Source organism: Anas acuta, chromosome 3 (genome assembly GCF_963932015.1).
Source record: "Anas acuta chromosome 3, bAnaAcu1.1, whole genome shotgun sequence".
NCBI classification, from domain to species: Eukaryota; Metazoa; Chordata; class Aves; order Anseriformes; family Anatidae; genus Anas; species Anas acuta.
The window spans coordinates 83,857,874-83,882,614 of NC_088981.1; the positions used below are offsets into that span (position 1 = coordinate 83,857,874).

The following is a 24,741-nucleotide window of genomic DNA, read 5'->3' on the forward strand; positions in this document are numbered from 1 at the left end:
TGGCAATGCGTACAGTCACATAAGAAAGTTAACAGACTGCTGGACAATCTGCTTTTCCAGATTGCCCTGGAAAAGTCAAATCATGCAAAGCTTACCTAACCTTATTACTTAAGAATGGATTTTTCAAAGTACACTGAAATAGCCTCATGTATTGGTTCTATTTTAAAAAAATATATATCGCCCTGAAATTTAAATGGATTTGAACAACCTTGTAAAATTAGTTTTCAAGTAGTACTTTATAAAAACTTCAAAAATAATTGTTTAATATCAATTTTGGGTAGATGAATGAATTTAAAAGCATTTTGGGTCTACCACACTAATATTCCTTTCTGTGATTCTGAATATAAAAGACATCCCAATAAAACTGCTGAAAATATTTTGAGATACTAAATTAGAGGCAGTATGCTGCTATCAATGGAGTACAATAAATCAAGTGAGAATCAGTGAAAGCAAATATGAAATATACCATGACAGTTATAACATAGGCAGCCTGAACCACCTCGTCTGGGCTTTCAGAACTAAAGGTACTATAGTACCCTGAGGTACTATAGCTTAAAGCAGTAAAGACAGAGTCAGGTAATTCTCAATGAATAAGATTCATTACTCAGTAATGTTTTCTATTTAAGATGTAAAACAATAATACTGACCCCTTCTTACAAGCAAAGCCTAAAAAACTCCTTTTCATTAGATGGGAAAACAAGCCTTGGATAGGGTTTCAGTATTTCTTTTACATAAAAGCTAGCGTTTTAAGATTAAAGATATACACATTGTTAGGATAAAACAAATTTACTAATTTCCCTGAACACTAAAACTTTTATGGTATGGCTTTAGCCTCCTGTTTGTATATATGCAATAAGAAAATCATTAATAAAAGTAATACAAAATATTTAAACACTGAAAATTTAAACCCTATGTATTTTTACATATTTTTCAAATGTGAAAAGGACATCATTTTGATGAAGTCATTCTTATCAACCTTGGCAAACCATTCACTCAGCTGAAATCTAACTCAAACAAATAAGCCAGAGATACTTTGTCATTCCATATTTCATTTCTATATCTATGAAGAAACATTTTCTAAAATGTACCCTTCCCCTATTACTTGCGTCAGCCAAGTAGCTCAAAACAAATGAGCGCAGACTCAGCAAGCTGGCTTTTCACTACAGGTGGCAGTAATACCTCTGCGTTATCTGAACTCACGTGCGTCAGCCTCTGCAGACAGACGTTATGCCTTTGTCCACTTTAATCAACCTGCCCAGATTGATCAGCATCCCAGCTTCCAGCCATCCGAACATGTTGGTGCCCTTATCCGTGCAGTTAGTTAAACAAGATGGCACACAGGACTATGCGAAAAATGGATGCTTCTCCTCATGTCTCCATCCCAGCAACTCAGAAAGATTGCATGTGTGTTAAGAAAGTGAATAAATACACAGTAGGTAAATCTGAAAAGATTAAATACTGAGGAAAAAAAAGCAGTAGCTGACTAAAAGCCATTTTTTAAAAACGATTCCTTCTTCCCCCTCTGAACTATTTTTATTTGAATAAAAACAAGACTGGTCTGTGTGATTTTTGGAACAAAGAGTTAAGCACCTCACAAATGTTCAAATTACCACTGATCTCCTGCCTAAGGGGCAACAGCTTTAACTCAGTTTTACAGTCATCTTCTCCTCCAAGAGGGAAGTTTCATAGCAACCTAACAGAACACATGTTTACAGGCATATGTAGTCGATTATTATGCATTAATGTTTTGGCCTGCTTCTTCTTTATTTATTCCAAGCTGTCAGGAAAAAAGTATTTCAGCTTTCAGTATCTGCAATGAAACATGTTCCGGTCTTAATTTATCTCCAAAAATGAGTTGTTCAAACAGTATAAAATCTTCTATATACTAACACATCACTCAAGGCTCCAGCTCTCTGCAGCCTTTTGCTCTGTAAGAGCTTATGTTGGAAGATTTGGGTGGGTTGGGTAGCACTGTTGATTTACTGAGAGTCATTCGTTTATTAAGATACTTGTACATCGCTTTTGTTTAAAGAAAAGCATCTTAAAATAAATAAATAAATCAGCAATCTATACAGGCACCATTTCATTTGTCCCTATTTTAAAAATACCCATTAGAAGTCAAATAAAGGAATCCAACAAGCTAAATATATTCTGACTTTAAGTGCAACAATCTTAGGTGCACAAGGGAAAATAAAGGGCTGGAAAGACAAGGAAATCCCAGCAGACTAGCTACTTGGCAGTTATTCACTGGGGAGATTGTGTAGAAAATTCAGGTAGAAAGAACTGACTTCCAATCAATTGTGCCTTGGAGAATTATTATAATCCTAGAATATCTAGGACTCTTTGTAGATGCACATCTACTAAATCTATTCCTTAATGTAATTTAACACAATCTGTCCAACCTTTAGATTTTCCTAGTCCCAAGACTCACGTGAAAGAAAAATTCATTTGAATTTTGACTAATTAGCAGCTAATTCCATAGCGGTTTTCCATCCTTTTCCTTAAATAATCCAAGAAGTCATGTTTTGGCAATCAGACACAGCTCCAACCAAAAAAAAAAAGACATTTCACAAAACTGTGAGCGACGGAAGAATGGGTCAGAAAGGAAATTTGCACGCAGTAAAATACATTATCTGCTCTCTCCTCTGCCGTTGCAAAGTCTGCTATAGCACTCTACTTTGCAATGACAGCCCAACTTCCTCCATACAAAAGTTTTTCTATTTACTACTGCCAAGTGAGAAATAAGTCTTCATACATGGTTTCACTTTTACAGGAATTTCAGTTAAGCTCCACTTGGGAAAAAAAAATTAAAAATCACTTAGTTAAAAAATAAAAAATAAAAGTCTCTTTCTGAAGCAGTAAAGACCACAGTGCTGCCCAAAGAAAAGGACACCCATCTTCACAGGTAGCTGCGAAGAACAAGAACTAAGGGATTCCTGTTCCAGGTCAATCCAGATTTCTTTTGCCCCACTGAATAACGAACACCTCTGAAAAGTAGTTCAAGTACATTGGAAATTATAAACAGCTGAAGAGTAAGATTTTCCTTTCAAGTCCTCTCTGATTTCTATTTCCAAGGCATTCATACACGTGAATAGACCTGAATATTGGAAGTAGCAGCTCCAGTTCAAATTGTTCTCAACATGATGTTCTCTCACTCAAGATGGTACGTTTTTCTTCCAAGTGCTCCATACACACAAACTGTATTTTCATCTCCTCTCCCCACGACTCCCTTACAAGAAAAGCATGTTTATTGTATATTCTTTTAATCCTCAAAGAACCTAAACAATATCAGACTTGGGAGAACTACTGGAGCGTAAAGAAAATGTTACTATGGATGAGGAACAGCCTCCTCAGTCATATTATTATAATCCTATACAATTCTTACAAGTTCTTATCATCTGCCCAGTAACTAAACTGAAAGTGCAATGAAAAGAAACTTTCTAGTAAAATTTTGTAAATTTTAAAGTTGTTCCTAACATGAACATAACATTAACCATTAAGTTAATTGTCAGGTTTACAGCTCTCTGGATGAGGGAAGACCCAGGAAAATTTGTTTATTAACAGCTCTACCTACCCAAAGCACACAGGGTAAATTTGTTTTTCTGTCCCTCTCCCCCGCATCAGATTTCCTGCCATTTGTGACAAACTAGCATCCCACCAACAGCTAAGGAGTAAAGGAAAAATGACAAAATATATTATCTAATTATCAGCAGGCAAGTGGGAAAAGGAGAGGTCAGGGAGGTTAATGCAAAGCTTTTGCATCAACTTCAAATGGCCAGTAAATTTATATGCCACTTAATCCTTCCATAATAGAAAAGCAGCCAAGCTTTTCAGAAGGGGGGGCAAGATTGGACTCTTTTCAGGTACACAGTGATAGGTGAAACAAAGATGTAAAAAGGGAAAATGGTTATGTATGTGGAAAAAAAATCACTCTGATGGTAGCCAAATGCTGGAACAGGCTGCCCAGAGTGATCGTATAAACTCCTTCCTGGGCCATATCCCAATCTCACCTGGACAAGACCAGCAGCAACCTAAACTGACTCTACTTTGATTATCTGTTTGGAGCAGATGACCTTCAAGGACTCTTCCTTCCAACCCTTATTATTCTATGGTTCATTAGTGGCCCCAAGCAGGGCTACATGCTGACTGCCCAAACTTCTTATGTCTGCACCTGTCCTGCTGATGGAAGCACTTCATGACGCTGATAAAATAGCACTGATTCAGCTCCACGCTGTTCGAAAAATGTTCTATCAGCAGCTCACATCAAGGCAGCAGATTTACTCATCAGAACTGATGTTTGTTGATGACTGTGCAGGTAGCCCACTCCTGATCCCACATTCTGCTCGTCTGGCTCCTACACCAAGTTATACCAGCCTAAAGGAAAAAGCACTGTGCCTAACCACACCACAGCATTTGTGTGCTCTGCCAGCAGTAACAATCCTTGCTCACCCACCAAAAATTTTTGCTGTGAGAAGCACACTTGCAGAAAAGCATAACTGACTAGAGAGACTTGCAAAGCTATACCAGATGACAGAATACTCACTTGCAAAAAATAAGCTCTAAAATCAACATCTACCAACCATTTATATATAGGTGTAACCTATTGTATATCAGCTTTATTTAAGAGGCTTTGAGAAGTCCCATGCATTTTCAGAGGACCTGCAACATTACCTGACACAACAAGTTATCCCATAGGAAAAAGCTAAGAATTAAAACATGGTAATGAAAACTCTGTGCTAACGAGCTGGGTAAGCTATCTAGATGACAAACCGAGGAAGAAGAGAAATTGTGATGTATACAAGGCAGCCTCTCCCACACTCATTAGTATCAGTAGCGTAGAAATATTTTATGAAAGTTTGAAAGCATGCTGTCTCTACCCTAAGTTGTGATGCAACTGTTCTTAGCCCAAAAGCAGAGATTTAATGCTGATAAAGAGTAATCAGGAGTACTGAATGAGCAGTCATCTGCAGTAATGAAAAACAGACATCTCACAGGTAATGCAAAGCATGTGCATGAGAAAAATCAATGAACTGATCTATAACTGGTGCTTCCATATGAGAGTGAAAAATCCTTGCCAGACAAGGGTTCAATGTTTCTACAAATTAACAGAAAGATTTTTCTAGATTTTCTATAATGAATTGGCACTGTGTTATGTCAGTCTAGTCACTAGAAGATGAGATTGAATCAAGTTAAATTAAGTTTAACCTGCTCCTCAAAGTGCTTCTGTCACAAAGGTGCTTAGACATTTGACTGGACTCACAGGCAGTGGTCTTGAGCAGTTTGACCCTTCCAGGCTTCTAACAAATTACATGAAAGAAAACTCAAAGTGTTGCACCCCCAGTAATGAAGGCTGCAGCACCTTCTTAAACTGAAGCGGTGATAATTACCGCGCTCTCATCACCAACCACAGAGGCAGAAAAAACAGTAAATCAGTCCCACGTGATGAGTACAAATGAAACAGAAGTCGGACTGATCACAGGACCAACCAAGGAAACCGAGAATCACGTAAGTCCACTTAAGGAATAGTAAAGGCATCAGGACTGACACCTGAGACATGGCCAAAAAAAATACACAGGAAGAGCTGGTATCGATACAGACTGCAAATACTAGTTACGCCCATAAAATCCATCTTGCATTGTTGACGAGTGAAGTTTCATCCTCCTTGACACGGTATTGCTCCAATATGATTTTTAAACATTTCAGTGCAAGTATTGTATGAAGTGGAAAATTCCATCTTGATGGAGTTCAGCAGCAGTGCATACTTTTTGCCCAGAAACGTATCTTGAGATATCTTAAAAATGTGTTAGAATAGCTTTATTACAACTTGATATTGAGCCCAGAGCTCCTATTAAAAAGTATATCCTTATCTCTCCCTCGGATTTACAACATATAAAGCGAATCACAATAAAAATTAGCGAGTCTCTGACAAAACATTCGTTGCTTTCACAATCTGAACACTATCAGAACAATTTAAAAAATCAAAAGCAAAGCTAAAAACAAAATATTCAGCTCTGACCTTTATTTCTTTATATCAATATCCCATCAATATACAGTGTAAAAGTACATACTACACCGTAACAAATTCTCAAATATATTTTCTTTTCCTAGCTGTAAATCTTAAGAAAAGAATTGGCTATTTAAGATGAAAATGAACAAAATGTACTATTGTGTAATGAGTCTGGAACACGTTCTCCAGATGTTACTGTTCAAAGACATTGTTATAAATCAGAACAAAATCCCAATCTTGCCAAACTGCTCTGGACGAACCAGGCAAAAAAAAAAAAAAAAAAAAAAAAGCTGCAGAATTATCTGCTTAAATCTATCCACAATGATACAAGGATAACCGAACTCCAGATTTCCTAGATTTTACTCAATCTATGTATACCAACCAGTCATTTTTAACTCTGAATAAAATTTTCCACCCTCAGCTTAAGTCTGACACATCAAAAATACCCAACTGCTTCATTCAGCCACATGCACTATGTCAGTAAGGACAAGAACTAACATAAAAGAGGTAGCAGAGTGCTTCTTCAATAACCTTGCAGTCTGCTTCTGAGGCAAAAAAAAAAAAAAAAAAAAAATTCAATATCCATCTCTTTATACAATAACCCCCAACCACATTTCTCATGCTACTTTAGCTTGAGTTTTTCTTTTCACTGTAACAGCTTATTGCTATGTTCTTACAGGATGCAGAAGGCCCCATGATTATTGATTAAAAGAAACTCACAGAAAAAAAAAAAAAAAAAAAAACAGAGCACCTCCCCACCAGCTACAACAATATCCAGCCAGTAGCAGCTTGCAGGAGGCATTAATGCACCACACTACTTGCCCTACCCAGCCTATTCTTGCTGTTTTCAGCTACTTTCTGACCATGCAGTGCAACGCCTGGCACCATGAGAACAGACCCAGAACCTCCACCGACAGATCTCCACTCCCTGGGCAGTAACATGCCGTGATGTCTCCACAGTAACCAACTGCCTGAAGTGACTAACAAAAAAAAATCTGTCACAATAAAAACATTTCAAGGTATTTTATGGATTTTGGAGGCACACTACAAGAATTTAAAAAAAATAAATGTATATCTACCTCTATTTGCTCAGCTTCAGGAGCATGAAATGGTGGAAGAACCTTCTAAAAGCTGTCAGGACATTAAACAATTTCTAAAGCATATCCTATCCTTAGCCAAGAAACTTCAGCAAATACCATAAGAACCTGGGGTCAGCTTTATCTTCTCATCCAGATTTTCCCCATAGGTATTTCATTTAAACAAAGTTTGCCTTCAGTGTGTTTTTGCAGCTCATAAGCTCATAAAAATATTTTGTGTCTAAGTAAATGCTTTTCTCCGAAGAATGACTACCACAATTTTAGAAATGCTGGCATGTCTTGGGCATGGTGAGGTACAGCCATCTCCTGGGCCAGATAAACAAAACCTCCTGAAATATTTTGCTGGACTATAAACAAACCATTCATTTACTGAGAATGAAGTGTTCCCTGAAAACTCACCCAGAAGCTTACACCTTAGACACAAGATCTGCAGAATAACATCCCGGGATTACCGTGGGTCAGACACTGGAAACAAACAGCAGCGCTGCAGGACAAGCTAGCATTATCATGAGATGTTATCAACAGAAAGCTGTAAGCAATCCTGTTTTTCTCGGTAAGACCCAAGCAGAGTAATGTATTCAGTTTTGGATGGTCCGTATCATTCAGTGGCAGCAACCAGAATCCAGAGAATACCTACTGATAAGAAAAAGCTTTGAACTGTAAGAATAATCCTGCACTGGGACAGTGTGTGTAGGGAAGCCACAGAATCTTCACCACTGAAGGCTAAGACCAGCCTTGGCACTTAGATCGTCCCAAAGCATACCCTGTCCTTCAGGGATCCAATTCTGTAAGGCAGGCAGAAAGTAGAGGAAAACAAATATGGAAGTGATAAATAAAATCATTTTTAAAGCATCCAGCCGATTACGAATGATGTGGCTAGGTCATCCTCACATAAGGATGTTATTTTCTTTCTATAACTGTGGTTTCATATGCAGTTAAGTCACTTGCTGTTTGATGTGTCTGAAATTTTCCACAGGGGAAATCTTTGATTCAACTCCCCCTGCGCCCACGGGATTCAATACAAGTACTACTCCTTTGCTTGATTTTATTTTTCTTCTGCAATTTTCCAATTTGCAAGAAAATACCCTGGACAAATTGAAAAGACACAAATCACTGTTTACAATCTTTTTTCCTATTCATTTCACAATATTTTATTTTTTAAGTCTGGTTTGGATGAAAAAATTCTACAAACTTTATTTTCACTTATAGATGCATCAGTATAATAAAACATAAAAGGATAATTTATAAAACAAGCCTATATGCTCTAACAGATCAATGAAATAATTACATTTCAACACTATATTTCCTCTGGTTACATGAACTTCCCAAAATCTTCATTTTGGGCCACATGAGGCTAAGTGGACCTTTCTTTGGAGTTTCCATTTAGACTGCTCTGGCGTTCTTATGAGTAGCATGTCTTCTCAATCTCTATTTCTGCTATTCTTGCTTATCAGTCTTTACTTCTGTCCACTTTCTCCATTTTTTCCTCTCATTTCTTTACTTTTGATCTGTTCTGTATTTTTGTAGTGTGGAATGAACAAGGGAAAGAGTTAATATACCCATCTTTACATGCTGCAATTCTATTTCACACTTCAAACAGAGCAACTAGGCACATGTATTTACACTCTAAGAATCATTATTTCAAATCCATCTGCAGACTCAAAGACAAATGTACAGCTATTTCATTCAGATAACATTTTATTCAAAAGAGCAAATGTACATCCCTTTAAAGGAAACAATTTTAAAAGTTTGCACACATTACCAATGCTACAAAAATACAGTGGGCAAGGGAACCAGCTATGAATCATACAGTTTACATCTTTCCTCTAGAGACAGGAAACATCCCCAGACAGCAGGAGTATGGAGCAGCAGACATTTGTTACTTTTTCAATAAAGCTATTCTGCAGGTTAGAGTGTGCAACCTCTGCAAAATGCTGACAATCAAAAAGAGGTGATGGGGAAAGGAAAAAGAAATCAGAGCATGCCATCCAGCGTGCAAGAACTAAGGGAAAGGCCAAAGAAAAAAACTGTACAAGATTATTTTGTTTCCCTTTTCCAAAATGCACTTTCCACATTAATGAATAAATAAATAAATAAATCAGATGTCTACTCATTTTCAGGAAGGAGGATTACACAGCAACTGACTTCTAAGCATTCGGTTCATGTAAAACATACTAAAAATCCATAGAAGAATAATGAGCTACAAACGATGCCAGAAAGCCGGAATCGGCCTATTTCAGATGTTGGCATAAGAGGTACAGGAAGAAACACAGTATCCTAGGTTACAGCTATTGCAGAAAAGAAACTTCTGCTCGCTGACTTGTTTGCATATGATTCCTCAATTAAATCATTTCAAACAAAATTATTTGTAGCATGTCAAAAATTCATCAGATCAAAAACTAGGATTTACTTCCTTACAAAGTCAATGAGCTGTGCTTCTTTTGCTTGTTAGCACAGGCCTCTAGCTGTGCTGGTATTAACACTATATGCAGAGTTTAAATGGCTTTTCTGGAGGAAAAAAAAAGTTTCAGATTTAATGATGATTTATTCTAAAAGTTTTTTCCTCTTCTTTGCCTGTTGTCCAGAGAGACTTGAGTAACAGTCTGGATAGGAAGCACCACCTGTATAGTACTACAACCGAGTATTAATACACTAAATTCTCCCTACTGTAATATTAGATGATAATTAGACATTCACATATATAATATGCTTTAAAATGAACTATTAATTTGTGTGAAAGTCTAAGTATTTATAGGCATAGACTGCCACCTAGTGATTTTGATTATCTACAGAAATGCAAAAAGCACTCTGAAAAAGAAAACATTACTTCCATCGTATTTTATATCAACATATAGACACAACCTCATATTGTGCCACTTGCATCTCCTATTATTATGCTGATGATAAATGCATGAGGTAGGTGGGGAAAGAAAAGCCATGAAGTATGTAAACTGTATTGTACAGGCAAGATCCGTGAGGTTACTTGTTCATCAATTGTCTGGAATTCCTCCTTATTTTACTCAGACTAGCTTCTGCATAAACCAAGCACTGCATCCAGAATTTATTTCATCTCCAAGAGAAAGCTGACAGGGAGCCACGCTCCTGCTGAAGTTTTGGATTCCTTCAGTTTTTGTGCTTTCAGTCCTTCCTGGCTCTCCTAAGCATTGTAACTAGATTTTCAGTACGTCCTGTAGTTCATTTTGCCATTTCCTCTCCATGCACTGCCTGTTTTCCAGAGGATTTCATTATTAGAGAAAAAGCCAAAAGTTCTTGTGCCATCTTACCTGCCTTACAAAAAGTTGAATTATCATTACGTGGACAATTCTTAAGTTCACCTCTTATCTTCAGACTTCTCTCTCTATCCAAATTTGTAGTTCAGACACTGCCATCATGTACTTATGGGTACCTCATCAGAAGAATTATAAAGAACTGATTTATTTCTCCTGTCATGCCTTCTCCACTACCTTCTGTCTCAATCACTATCGACATCTTCAGTTCATTTCTCAGCAAGACCTAAATCTTAGAATCTGCAAGACAGAAAGGGATCTTAAGAAGATCTTTTCATAATGTATAGAAGAAACCTTTTTTTAAGATAGGAACACATCAAAAAGCTTTTAAAGTTTCTCTCTACTAGCAAAGACACTTTTCCTCTAGGAAATACAATATTGGCAATGGTCTGAATGAATTTGAAGAGGCAGCTTCTCAATTTGTCCCTTCACTTTACATACCCACCCATTTTATTGTACAATCACATGGAACATAAGCTTAGATCTTCTACACTGAAGAGGGCAGCACCCTTTCTGATCAAACACCAATATTAGCTTTCATTGGCCCTTTTTGAATGCTGCTATAAATACTTCTACCATTTCTCATGTTGTCTCCCATCCTTTAAAGGAGTTCCATTCAAAAATGCCCGAAGTGTCAAATGTCTTTCACAAAAATTTCACTAAAAATCCTCGCTGTACACCCACAGAACAAATTTGACTCTACCTAGGCTGCTGATGCACTGAGACTATCGTAACACCCTTTATAAAGGGTTGTCTGCATTCCCTCAGCAGCACCCACTTCAACAGCACCCCTGCACTCTGGGGCAGGGGCTGTCACAGCACTGGCACATCTAACACATGGAAAACATCTACATAGTAATTGAAGCAGAGAAACAAGACGACAAAATAGGGCTATGGCTCTAAAATTTCTCAAAAGGATAGTCTTCCTCCTCTCCCTTTTTCAGTCTGCTGCTTTCCTGTGATCTCCAAGATAGCAGCAATTCACCTTCAGCAGATGAAAAAGTTAAAATAGATGTAATCACTTGCTGCAAGTCATTTTTGTGCCTCAAAGAAGCCATACTGCCAAACATTAACATTTTTATAACATCCTTCAAACTGTTTGAAAGCCCGGGGGGAAGACAATTCCCGTATTAAAAGCCAGCGGGTTACTCTAGCCACAACCAGTTTCCAAGACCTGTAAATCACTACGCATCACCTCGCATGCCTCAAAAAAGAACACCGGTTCTTTATTGGGGCAGTAACAGTTCTTCTTGTAGAGAAATGAGTCCTTAGAAATCAGACCAAAGAGAAGAACAGTACTTTGAAAATTCCTCCAGATTGAGGACTAGGTGGCTAACTCTATCCAAAAAGAACTGTGCTCACAACACCTACAATACATGTTCTGAAAAAAAATAACAGAAGCATAACTCTTTTTTACCTCCCATATCTTTCTTATGAAGCACTGATGCTCTTCTGTAGGAGAGTGTCCCCCAGAAACAGCAGAAATAAAGCTTCTTCCAAAATGAACACAATATAAGGATTAATTTACATCACAGATCATGCAAGCAATTATTGAAAATTCCTGCAAGTTTTTAAAAACTCCATTGGACTAGATGATCTCTGAAGGTCCTTTCCAACTGAACTATTCTATTCTAAGAAGTTTCTTAATTAAGACTTGTTTAGAAAATAAGCTTTTATACAACAAAAAAGTTCTTGCAAGTAACTACTTTTTTTCTTCCACTGAACTCACTTCAACTGTTTGTGGTCCGAGATAATTAACTATCATTTAATTTTCATATACTTTTGCAAATCTTTTTCCCTACCTAGTGGACAGACAACGGTTACTTCTAATGTTACTTTGAGGCAAAGGCTGAATGCCTTCTCACAGGTTCCCAAATAGGTAAACCAACCGCATTCTAGATGGAGAACAAGCATAGAACACGTTTCTATACTGTGTTGTATTTCTGCATTTCCAAGGCATATTAGACAACACTATGTTTAATGAAGTGTTTAAATCCATTTTAAGGTAATCCCTTCCTGGTTCTTGACTGATAGGACTGAAAAGAACCACCGTGTATTGCTGTTCAGAGGCTTTAATTTGATGACGGTAATAAAATCGGGCCAAAATGATGAATATTTAAAAATTTTAAGTTATACTGATGAAGTTATTTTAAGAAATGGAAAACAAATTAATTTACATCAGCAAGTTCAGCAACTTTGAAAGCCTACATAAACAATAATACATTCAAAACATATTTTGAAGGGCAAATAGTAACAAGAGTCCACTTACAAGACTTCTACACCACATATTCATCACTTATCCCGTAAACCATATAGGGTAGAAAAGGACAGAGATGTTAATACGACAATATTGTCAGATTTAAATTTTAGCTTACCATACTTGTCTCGCAAGCCAACCGTACACCTGAAGACTCCACCGAAGGCCACATCTTCACCAAATATTACTGAAAAATAAGAACAGTGGAGGAAGGTTAACGTGACTCCAATGCATCTTATTTTTAATCAACATGTTTCAAAGGTTTTTACGTGTAATACCTAACACTTCATTTTACTTCAAGTTTTTATTTTGACGTCTAAGATCTCCTCATGCACAGCCTAACCATAACAAAAAGAGAACAAAGGCTAATGAGGAATTAGTAAAGCAACACAGCTATGTCTCAAAACAGAATTGGTGTGATTGATTCAGCTGTGGTTTCATTTAAATCATCTATTTATTTTTTTGAAATATTCTATAATATCACATCATCTAAATTAATACAAGCAATTCCAAGAAGTGTTCAACCATGAAAAAGTGTCCAAAGTTACGTGATCTGCTTCAACTGGCAAACACCAAACACACACATTCTTCATCCACAGATTTCAGTAAATACAATGTTTTGAAAAACGTCAAATTTTGAAAAATGTCATATTGAAGTGTTCTTCAAAATACAAATCAAGCTAGCTGGTACTAAAAAAAAAAAAAAAAAAAAAAAGAAAAGAAATCCCATTTCATGTAGCTATCAGCATACTTCCATGGACTTACTCATTCTCTTCATCCACTGAAATACTTTCCTGGATAGATTACATGAGCACGAGGATTTCCACTACTTAGACAAGAGTTGCTCAATTCCCATACAACTAGAACCATATGAAGGACATGCTTTCTACTGCAAGAAGCACTAATTAATTTAGTAAGTAGGATGATACTTGACAGCTCATAGATCTGGCCTGCAGAATTCCAGTATGGTCTGGCAAAAGGGCTTTACACAGATCCAACCCTGCAATGCTGAGGAGCAAGACTGGGGCCTGAAAGCAGCTGAAAGGCTGAAGTTTAGCCTCCTGCTGGAGTAACATTCTACCTACTTTTATATAGTTGATACTACAGAAATGGCACTAAAATGTGTTCCTGGCACCCCTACTGTAGTTCCCGTACAGTTGCCTAAGTCCAATTAAATAAAGCTGACGTACGGAATACAGCTCTAGACTGAGGAGGAACGTATACAGGCACAGACTGGATACAGAAGATGGAATTTGTCCTAACAGATTAGACAATTAGTCAGACTTCAAAGCGAACAGTGGATAAGCAGTGCCAAAAAGTGTTGCTAATGCACTAGAGGAGAAAAACAAACTCACAGAACAAGATCATACAGCTTTTGCAGCTGGGTTTGTGGCATTAAAAATCTCTTTTAAATATCTGGCCATCATCACGCCTTTGTTGATGACAACAGAAGCAACAGACATCCTGTTATCTCTAAGAATTAAGAGTAAATAGTTTTGCATAAAAAAAATAAAAAGATGAGGGGTTTAGAATAACCTTTTTTAATTAGGCCACGATGAGCTACCTTCTTTAAAGTTATAGGTTACCCAGACTGTCAAAGGCTGGAAAATATTACATCGCTTATGTGCAATGATGAACCAAAAATCAGTAAAGCTGGAAAGGAATTTTGGGACAAACAGGCAAAACAAAATGCAATCTCTACAAAGCAAAACACACTAACGAGTACAGCATACCTGCAGTTGGATCTTTGGCTAAAGCGTTATCCAAGGCACTTGTTATGGACTGGAAGAGGTTCATCTTCTGAGTTTCCCCTGTGTGAAAGGAATTATTTAGATATTTAATTGGTTCAAAGCACAAAATGTGTTAGAAGACATTGGTACAAAACTTTACTAAAAATTTAGTCAAGGGTCACAAACAAGATCCCTGTTAGGAGAACCTCAAAGACTCACTGGCTGAGTAAACTTAAATTATGGGATAGATGGGATTGAGCACAGCATACTTTGCAATCCCAAGGACTAAAATTCTACTCAGCCTTTTTTCAAACACTATGTTCATAGCTGCAGATGCAGCTTTACAATTCTTATTCAAACACAGAATCATAAAGGTTGGAAGAGACCTCCAAGATCATTGGGTCCAACCCCCCTACCACCAACATCACCCACAAAACCATGTCCCCAAGCACCACGTCCAACCTCTCCTTGAACACCTCCAGGGACGGCAACTCCACCACCTCCTTGGGCAACCCATCCCAATGCCTGACTGCTCTTTCTAAGAAAAAATGTCTCCTCATTTCCAACCTGAACCTCCCCAGCACAACTTGAGGCCATTCCCTCTAGTCCTATCACTGGTTATCTGTGAGAAGAGGCCGACCCCCAGCTCCCCACACCTTCCTTCCAGGTAGCTGTAGAGAGCAATGAGGTCTCCCCTGAGCCTCCTCTCCTCCAGGCTAAGCACTACAAAGAAATATTAATACAATGATTTTTCAAAGAGAAAAAAAAAACAACATAGGCATTACTGTTTTGAGGATAGGCATACTTTCTCCTGAGGTTCATCAGATCTGATCGAACTTTCTTTATCACTTAGATGTATTTATTTTTAAGCTCCAGCCTTTACTATTTACAGATACCTATTACTATCGTAAGTTTTCTACACCTCCTGCCTCTCTCTGGCCTGCAGCTAGAAAGCATCAGGTCAAACTCCACATAAGGAGGAAAACTGGATGCTAAACAGCTATACAGCGATATATAAGGGTGAAAGCAAAGCACTTGTCCACTGTATTGAGATCTACTGCATGTCTCCTTCTTCACTGCAATGCTGCAAGAAAAGAAAGGGCCTGAAAACAAAGATCAAAGCAATAGCCCAGTCCCTGCTACTGTGACCAACTCAGTTTCTCCAATAAAACAAGATAAAATGATGCCTTATCAGAAACTGAGTGAAGAAGGAATTCCCTGGCTGATGTTTGGTAGCTGTTTCGCTCACAAAATTTCTGTCCAGTTCATGATTACGAGCCACAGCCCAAGAGAGGATTGCCTACCAGCACACACAGCATGCCAAAAAAAAAAAAAAAAACAGGAGGGGGGTTTAAGGTGAGGAGTAAAAACCCCAAAGAATGTAAAACCAGAAGAAATCACAAAATACTACAGTCTGTTCCCAATAGGTACAGTATCTCATGGTCATCAGTTTCTCCTGCTCTTAAATTGTTAAATAACATTATTTTTTTCTGTTGAAGAGCTGGGTCACAGCACAGCAGAGCTGGGCAGCCGCCTGCCTATGTTTGATAGCTTCACTTGTTACACACGGCCCTTTAAGAGGAGGAAACTGTAAAATTATGGGAACCATTCAAAGTATGAGGTAGCTACAAGCCATCACCATTCACAAATTCAGCAGAGGGAGAGCTGTGAACAGCAGCTGTTTGTCTCTTGCCCCCAGCACCCACACAAGCACGGAGGTTATCCTTTTACCGAGGCACAATCACTCCAGCATTTGATGCAAGTAAATGCTGGTCAGTCCGACCACTGTCAGCACCTGCTGGCACTGAGTGCTGTGACCTGATCTTGTTTACAATAAAGGCTTCTGCATCAGCCCCTGGGGGGAAGGAGGCAGTAACTGTGCACGGTGGAGCTGGAGAAGCATTGATGTCCAGAGCAGTGTTGGCATTGCTTTATTTCAGTGTTAGTCACGGGATTTCAGGGCACGTTTTCTCTCCACACAGGACCAGGCCTGCCCCACACGGGAAGGGCTTCAGCAGGAGCTGGCGGCGTGCAGGCAGCGCTGTGACACCTGGCAGGGCTGCGCCTGCTGACGGGGAACAGCTGAGAGCTGCCTTGGGAAGATCTGCTGAGGGGTCACAGCGAGGAAGGGGCCCAGAGGGATCACTGAGTCACACGGGACCACCCCAAAATCAGACCACATGGCTGAGGGCATTGCCCAGATGCTCCTTGAGCTCTGTCAGGCTCAGTGCTGTGCCCACTGCCCTGGGGACCCGTCCCAGTGCCCGACCCCCCTCTGGGTGCAGAGCCTTTCCCTAACCCCCAGCCTGACCCTCCCCTGTCCCAGCTCCATGCCGTTCCCTCGGGTCCTGTTGCTGTCCCCAGAGAGCAGAGCTCAGCGCCTGCCCCTCCGCTCCCCTCGTGAGGGAGCTGCAGGCCGCCATGAGGCCTCCCCTCAGCCTCCTCCCCGCGGGGCCGGCCCAGCAGCGGAGCCCAGCCCGCGGGGAGGACCCGGGCCCGGCCCCGCTCTCACCGTAGGCGCTGGGCGCCGGGTCGGGCTGGAAGGCGAAGTGCGCGGCGGGCCGGCGGGGGGCGGCCGGCAGCGGGCGGCTCCAGGGCGGGCCTCGAACCCGCGGCCCCGCCGCCGCCGCCGCCGCCGCCGCCCCGGCCCCGCGCAGCGCCCGCGCCAGCCCCGCCGCCGCCATCGCCGCCGCCGCCGCTACCGGGAGGGGATTTGGGGGGGGGCCGCCACCGGCGCCGCGCGTTCTAAAGAGGCGGGGACCCCGGCGGGCGTCCCGATTGGACAGCGCGGTGTGGGGGAGGGCCAATCAGAGCCCGCCGTGCGGTGGGTGGGGAGGGGGGAGTGGCGGGCGCCGGAGGTCTGCCGGGAGGGGGCGGGGCGGGGCGGTGCCCGCTGTGGTGGGGGGCGTCCCGGGCGCCATCTTGCTGCCGGGGAGCCCTGCATGGGGTCCGGGCACACCGCGGGGGGTGGCCCGTGAGGGGAAGGGGAAGGAGAATAAACGGGGAGAGCCGCTGCTGGCTGTGGGGCAGGTGCTGCCTCAGCCCGTCTTAATTGGGGTTCATTCCTCAGCGTGTCCCAGAGCTGCCTTTTCCAGAGCCCCTTGGGGCATACCCTTCATTACATGTACACACGTTCCAATGTATATATACATATATATCAATTTCAAGTGCTAAATATAGATATATAATTAGTATACATACAGAATCGCAGAATCACAGCTTGGAAAAGGCCTCCAAGATCATCTGGTCCAACCATCCCCCTACCACCAATGTCACCCACTGAGCCATGTCCCTAAGCACCACGTCCAGCCTTTCCTTGAACATCCCCGGGGACGGTGACTCCGCCACCTCCCTGGGCAACCCGTCCCAATGCCTGGCTGCTCTTTCTGAGAAGAAATGTCTCCTCATTGCCAACCTAAACCTACCCTGACACAACTTGAGGCCGTTCCCTCTAGTCCTATCACTGGTTATCTGTGAGAAGAGGCCAACCCCCAGCTCCCCACCCCTTCCTTTCAGGCAGCTGCAGAGAGCAATGAGGTCTCCCCTGAGCCTTCTCTTCCCCAGACTGAACAACCCCAGTTCCCTCTGCCGCTCCTCACAGGATTTGTACTCCAGACCCTTCACCAGCTTCGTAGCCCTGCTCTGGCCACATTCCAGCACCTCACTGTCCTTGTAGGCCCAAATCTGAACACAGTACTTAAGGCAATTTATTTACCAATTGAAGTTAATTTTTCTTTGGTCTTTCCTACACATAAATATTTCTTGCCATCTATTGTAAAGCATCTTCCTGATTTTTCCTTACCAAAGCAACTGCCCCTGGTTCCCACTCAGGGTGAGGTTTAACACCTCATGTATGTCACTTTGCTTTAGATAGTGGCTTTTTCCAGCTCACTGCCAACCCATTGCTGACTATCCTTGGTAATGACCTCTGGACCATTTGTAAAGACCTTTGTTGCACTAGAGGCCATGTGAAAAAATATTTCTGTTTATCCTGAGTTTCTTAATTGCTGGGATTTATGCAAGATGAAAGGCAAAATCTTATTCCTAGTTGAGGAGCCCAGTGGCTTGCTCTTTAACATGCCCTTTATCCTTGGAGACGGTTGACAAAGCCCTTGAGATCATGGGGTCAAACAAGTTCTAACATATCCCAGTATATCCCATGGAGGCATAATACTGATGAATATCTAAAGAAACTTAATGAGAATTTTAAAAGACAATGGGGAAAAAAAAATCCAATAAAAGCAGAGTAAACGTCAGATGTTGCAATTGCTTCTCACTCCATGGAGAGGCAAAAAAATATCTGAAAGTTTAATACATGGAAAGCGTAATAGGCATCAAATGTTATATAACCATTTATTTGTATGGCTGATAATAGAATAGGAAATTATGAATAGCCCAGTTTATTATTCAAAGAATTGCCTGTGTTTCTTTCAGTAAGCAACGTATTCTAATAGGGGGAATTTAGCTATATTTACACATTGTTGTGCCTAGTACTGCAAAAACTTCCAAATGGAGAACAAACAGTACAGAAAAACCCTTTACTTGTAAGTCTAACATCTATTATTAATACGCCAATCGCTAGACCTGTGAATTGCTAAATTCAAACTATAAACTATGGGGTTTATTAGGTATATGCAAAATGACTGTTTCTCATGATGTATTATTTATAAAACATACTAATAACCTTGGTCAGATATTTCAGGAGATGCCTCAGTTTTCACCACAGACAGATAAAGGATACTCCTTGCTGCTGCCTTAGTTCAGTGACTGTGTCCTACATCGGTTAGTACAGGGATCTCGAAAAAAAAAGGAATGGTTTTGCAGCCCAGAGGAAAGTCTGACGTCTGCAAAGGAAGGATGGAAAAAAAGAAATAGTCACCTACAGTAAGACCTGTTTACCTGCTGTTCAGACCTAGATGAAAGAGAAAAAAGTGTCCAGAGATGAGACTGAATTACAACACTCTGAGATGATTGCTACCTGAATTATCACTGCCTTTTGAGTACAAAAGGTAGTTAGTCCACACACGGCCTTGAGAAGCTGCACTGGTACTGAAAATGGAAATGGGCAATCAAAGGGTTTTATCCCAATGTACTCTGGCTGACCGAGATGTTAGTAGAGATGAGTCCTAGCATTCATGGCTTTCCAGCTCTGATAGAGTGATAATAATATCCACATTGTTTCTGATCTATTCCAGCAACTTGAATTACATTTTGAAGAGAGCTCTCTCATTTGGAAGTCGTTCACTCAATTAGGGCCACTTCTGTTAAATCTATACAAAGGATTTTAAGAGCTGAAATCAGCTACCTTCCCCATCTGTGCGTATTAGTCATTATGAGCATCCTTCGTGTTGTTGACAGCCATTAAAAAACCCTTGGCAGCCATTACTATTATTTCTGGGTAATTATGTAAAGCAATTAATGAGGATTTGATGGGGACTGCAGACCCTACTGACATGGACCAGATTATGCCCACGTTTATGCCAGCATTATCCAGATGTAATGCCTTTGAAGTCCATGGTGATATTTAGGGTTGACATGGATCTAATTGTGAACTAATTGCAAGTATTGGACTCTGACATGAGCATATGGCCCCATGTCTATCATTCTACTGCAAAATCTCCCCAGATTTGAACATAGCTGGTAGCTGAATCTCGGACTCCTTCTGAGCTTCTTATATTTCCCAGTGTGTATTGTTTTACTTGCCTTACTTAACATCTGCAGATCATGTAGATGAAATCCAGGTGATTTCTCCTGCATTTCTTTGAGTAGTTTCACTGTTTTTATCTTGTAAATTCTGACTGTCATGCTATAGTCTTGCTGCCAGTTTTCCTTGCTGCTTTGTGGTTCATCAATAGAATTTTGTAGCTTGTTGTCCACCACAACAGTCAATGAGCTGATCCACCTCCTCCATTAGGGGGTGATAATGACCAGTTTTGTCTCGCTGATGCTGTGCCTTGGCACAACTCCTGTTTTATCCTTTGCTGTTTTCTCTCTTCTTCCTACCCTAATTATAATCAGCTTCATCATTCCTTTTCTGTAATTTGTTGGTCCTTTGGAGCTGTTTTCTCCCCTCATTCTGGTCCCTCACTCACAGAAAGAGGGTATTTTGCTGTTAGAGAGTCCTCTCTCTCTTGGGTACATAAAACAGGAACTGTTTTTTAACGTATACCATGGAAAGGACCAACTGTAGATTTTGGCCTGTCTGTTTTTGTTGTTAGGCCTGTACAGACCCCAGTTGCTTTTTAGATTTTTAGAATTCACCAGAATGGTCACAGCTGAGTTAAAGACCAGTCCATTTTTAATTGATGTGAGTAATTCCTAATGCTAAGTGAAGCAATGCTAGAAGAAGCAGGGACTATCTGCAGAGACATCAGTCAACATTTTTTATAAAAGATTTTGGTGTTCATAGTAATGAGGAGAGAATTCCACTCTCCCCCATTTCATTCAATCAGTTTTAATTGTTTTGAAACCACAGAACATATTTAGCTCTTTGTGCTACTGCAGCCCAATCTAGAAATACCTGTATAGGGAAAGTGTTCCTAATAATTGACACTTCATAATTCTAGTACAGAAAAAAAAAAATCAAAAAATCCAACTTGTATGAAAAATAAGGAGCACATTTTTATTTCAAGGATAATTAAAAGTAGGAACAATTTACCTGAGAGCATGCTGGATTGTTGTCGCTTCTGTTCTTCAAATAAAATACAGGTTTCTTTGTAGAAGGCACTGAACATATGTAAAACATGCTAGAATGCCTCTTTGATATTTGTGACCTGCTTGCTTATAGTATGGTCATTAAAAAAGGGAGAATAGAAGTACAACAGATCAACTTGTGCACAAACCCACTGAGCAAAAGCCCCCCTGTTTCTCCGTCATCATTTCCCTAGAGCACGGTGCATTTTCGTGTTTGTTTAAATGTCCTGCCTTTATGAAGCATTTCTCCTCTGCAGAGAAGTCTTAAACATAATTCTGTATTTTTGCTGCTATTGTTTTTATTAGAGGACTAATAGCTTATTACATTCAGACTAATAGTGTTGATTCTGAGTTGAATAATAATAATTAATAGTAAGCCCTATCTCATCACGTATAAGGATGAAAGTATGCTACAAAAGGAAATAGGAAGGAAAATCCACAGCCCTTTTGTCAGAAGATAGGGTTTTATTCAGTTTAGGTGGCTTTAAATAATGGCCATGTGGTTGAAAGTCACCTTTGGATCACGAGTTTCCTATGGTTTTCCCCTGTACTGCCGTCTGCCGCCAGCAGATACTGCACTGGAGATAACAGCGTACAGAGCAGCACGTTCCACAAGGCTTAAATACGGGCTTGAGGTTTGGTTCACCTTGCCACAGGCTGACCTTGCACTGTTAATAGTAACTTCTGCAAACTGAACGTACAGAATTTGTGCTCTGTCAGCAACCAAACTAGTAAAAGTCTTACTCCTGCTATACAGTTAAAAATTTTTGACTTTTAAGTGCGGAGACATCCATTTCTAGGTATCGGTTGTCCACTTGTTGAACCAGTATCAATGGCCAGATAGGCAATATTGCACGAGTCACGGCAGCATCCGGGCCCACATTTCATTGCTCTCAAACATGAGAAGATGGCAAAGAACTCTATTTGGAGTGCGAGGAATCAGAGCTACCCAAAACAACAGATCATACTCAGGGACACCTGTGCTACTGACTTTATGAAAGCAAAATCCCGTACTGAGCTCTCAGTTCTCCTACGTTCAGCCTAAGTGGATTTTTTTTAATTTCTATGTACCTACCCCATCTTGCTTGACCAGCTTTGCAGTTACATGACAATCGAGGCATTTTTTTTCCTAGGTTAATTTACGAAGGTTTGTGGTGTTGGATAGTATTCAAGTTCAACTCTTGCAGTCAGTGTCGCACTGGTGTCTGCATCAATGCAGTCACCTGCATGCAGCCGGGAGGTTAGTTGTGGTACTAAGTCTTTCCCTTTGCACTCAATCCATTTTCTTCATCCCAGCAAAAACCTCTAGATGCACTTTTATTTTTACCATTTTGCCATTTATTTTTACCATTTTATTTTTACCATTTACCGTATCTTCCTATATGCTTTTTTGATTTGTGCAGTTCATATGGTTCTGGTTAAATCTAAGTTTGGTTCAACATTTTTGCGCCTCATTCAAAATAAATAGATTAATTATTTTTAACTTTTAAATAAAGGCTTGCTTAAGTAGGTATATGTTTTGCTTAAGTTTTGTTTTGCCTAAGCTTGTGTTAGATTAACAGAATCTCCCTTAGCAAGCACCCTGGCCTCTGTCCATGAACCCGCAGGCAGTGTAGGCATTTGATTTAGAAGCACAACTTCACTCACACAGAATTTAGGCTATACCAGGCAGCTTGGACCTCCCCGAAGGACTGTAGTAGTTCACATTTTTATCCACAACTTTGGTCTTTCTTTATATTTAAATAAATTTACTACTAAAGTCTATTAGAAATGGCACAATGTGAGAGTTGTCCTACTGATTTGTAATTTTTCACAAGCACCATTAGGTGGCAGAGAACAATAAAGTTTTACTTGATGAAATTTAATACATATGTTGAAATGCGGTTCTGTCAGACCGTTCTCTCCACCCTTTTTGAATCACAATTATTCCCTGCTGTGAACTGTCAAGAGCTCCATCTAGTTAATTATTAAATTGCTTACAAACAGGGCTCACTGCTTTCATCAAGGCTGTTTCATATTTAATTTCTGTGCCTTTTGTCAAGTGAGAAAAAACGAGGCGTGCTCACCCTAATGGGAGTTCTCCAGAAGCAGTATCTCATCATAGCTTTATCTCTACTTCCAATCTCCACTTCTACACCTAGCCAGGCTAAATCTGAGTGCTGGAGGTAGCCCCTAGGCCAGGATAATTCCAGCAGCAGCCAGTAGTGAGAGGCAAGAAAATTAATTGCACTTTTGGGAGCCGTGTTTCTAAACTGTTTGAAAGGAATAGGCTTTTGTGGGGGTCCAGGTAGAAATAAAGGATTTTTACATAGCGTAGATAGAGCAGGGTTCGAGTGATGGGGTTTAGATACCCAGGCTGACAGACAGATGGGTGGATGTAAGATGGGAATTCATACTGCCAGCAGCTTCTGTTTCTCTAAATCTAGATGGCTGCTGATTTTGTAATCCCTGTGTGAGAATCCCGAGTGGCTTCCAGTTTAGATTTCAAGGGTGAGAGGGTAGGTGGCAGGAATCACTGAGCAGAGCTTTGCTGCTTAGTATCTCACTTGCTCCCTGATGTGTAGGAGGCCAGTTCTGCTATTAGTGGTATCATGGAAGTCTGTGGTCAGCATTTCCCAAAGATGCAGATTTAACCTCCTGGCAGGAGCAGTCCCTGAGAGATTTATCTTTATTCCCTAAAAACTCCCTGCTTGTGCTGTTGGTAGGAATGGTGCCACAGATTGTCACATGTGCTTAACTGAGAAGTCCCAGTGCAGGTTTTTCCATATGCTCATGTTTCAAATTGATTGCCAAAGTAAGAGGCAACAATTCCAGAAAATACAATACAGATGTGGTTTACTGTACCTGCCTGTTAAGCTTACACTGGAAAAGAGGAAAAGCACACGAGAGGCATTTTGTTGATGTGCTATTGACTCGTCTGATCTGCGGAGGAATTCAGATCAATGCAGTTTTAACCCAGTTGTAAGAGGCAGTACAGACTGAAACCCTTTATTCACAGAAAAATGTGTGGTGGCAATGCACGGGGCTCCTGCAGGTGTCTCTTTTGACCCAGGCAACCATGTTGGGAAGCCAGGACTTCTTTGTTGCCTCAGTTCAGCCCCAGAGTTGCCTACAAAAACTGGCAGATAGCACACAAGCTGTAATCTCAGCATTTGTGAGGTCTACAATGTGTCTGCTTCAATTTGCGTTTAGTATTTTTCACCTTAGTGCCTGAGTATTTCGGCAAGAGGGGTTTCAGGCACTACGCATCTGCCCAGGCCAGACACAGGCAGTCCTGCGGGAAACTGTGCATCTGAACAAAAATTTTCAGCAGTTAAACCCCCCAGCCCAATAATGATGCTGATACTCTGAGGTGACTCAGGTAACAGATTGTATGAGTGTGGAGTGCAGAAGATCAGCTTCCCCTCGCACAGAAATACTGCCTGTGCACATCGCAGTCACCAGGCCACCAGCACGAGAAGTGGGTCACCTTCAACAACCAGTCTTTTGCTTCTCAAGTTAACTGTCACAGATACAGATTTCTGAAAGCTGTCAGACAGGATTCAGCCTAATTCAGCATGCTGTCAGCCTCAGCATCTGGCAGCAGTCTTGGTACTCAACAGGATTAGGCTTAGAGTCAATCCGTAGATCACCCTATTCTCTAGACCGTGGGTATCCCAGGAAAGATGCA

At 40.5% G+C, this 24,741-nt stretch overlaps 1 protein-coding gene across 3 annotated transcripts in view; it reads right to left on the reverse strand.

Annotated features, from left to right (window-relative positions):
• BCKDHB (branched chain keto acid dehydrogenase E1 subunit beta) overlaps positions 1 to 17,110 on the reverse strand; it is a 123,132-nt gene extending 106,022 nt beyond the window's left edge. Inside the window, exons 1-3 of one of the 3 annotated variants that reach the window (XM_068678105.1) lie at positions 16,891 to 17,102; positions 14,382 to 14,459; positions 12,767 to 12,835 (exon numbers count right to left, since the gene is read on the reverse strand). In XM_068678105.1, the coding sequence (XP_068534206.1) occupies positions 12,767 to 12,835; positions 14,382 to 14,459; positions 16,891 to 17,062 (319 nt within the window). In that variant the 5' untranslated portion in view covers positions 17,063 to 17,102. Of the gene's footprint in view, positions 1 to 12,766; positions 12,836 to 14,381; positions 14,460 to 16,890 lie in introns of all 3 variants that reach the window. The other 2 variants (XM_068678106.1, XM_068678104.1) reach the window with 2 other exon arrangements.
• Between the last annotated feature and the right edge of the window lie 7,631 nt (positions 17,111 to 24,741).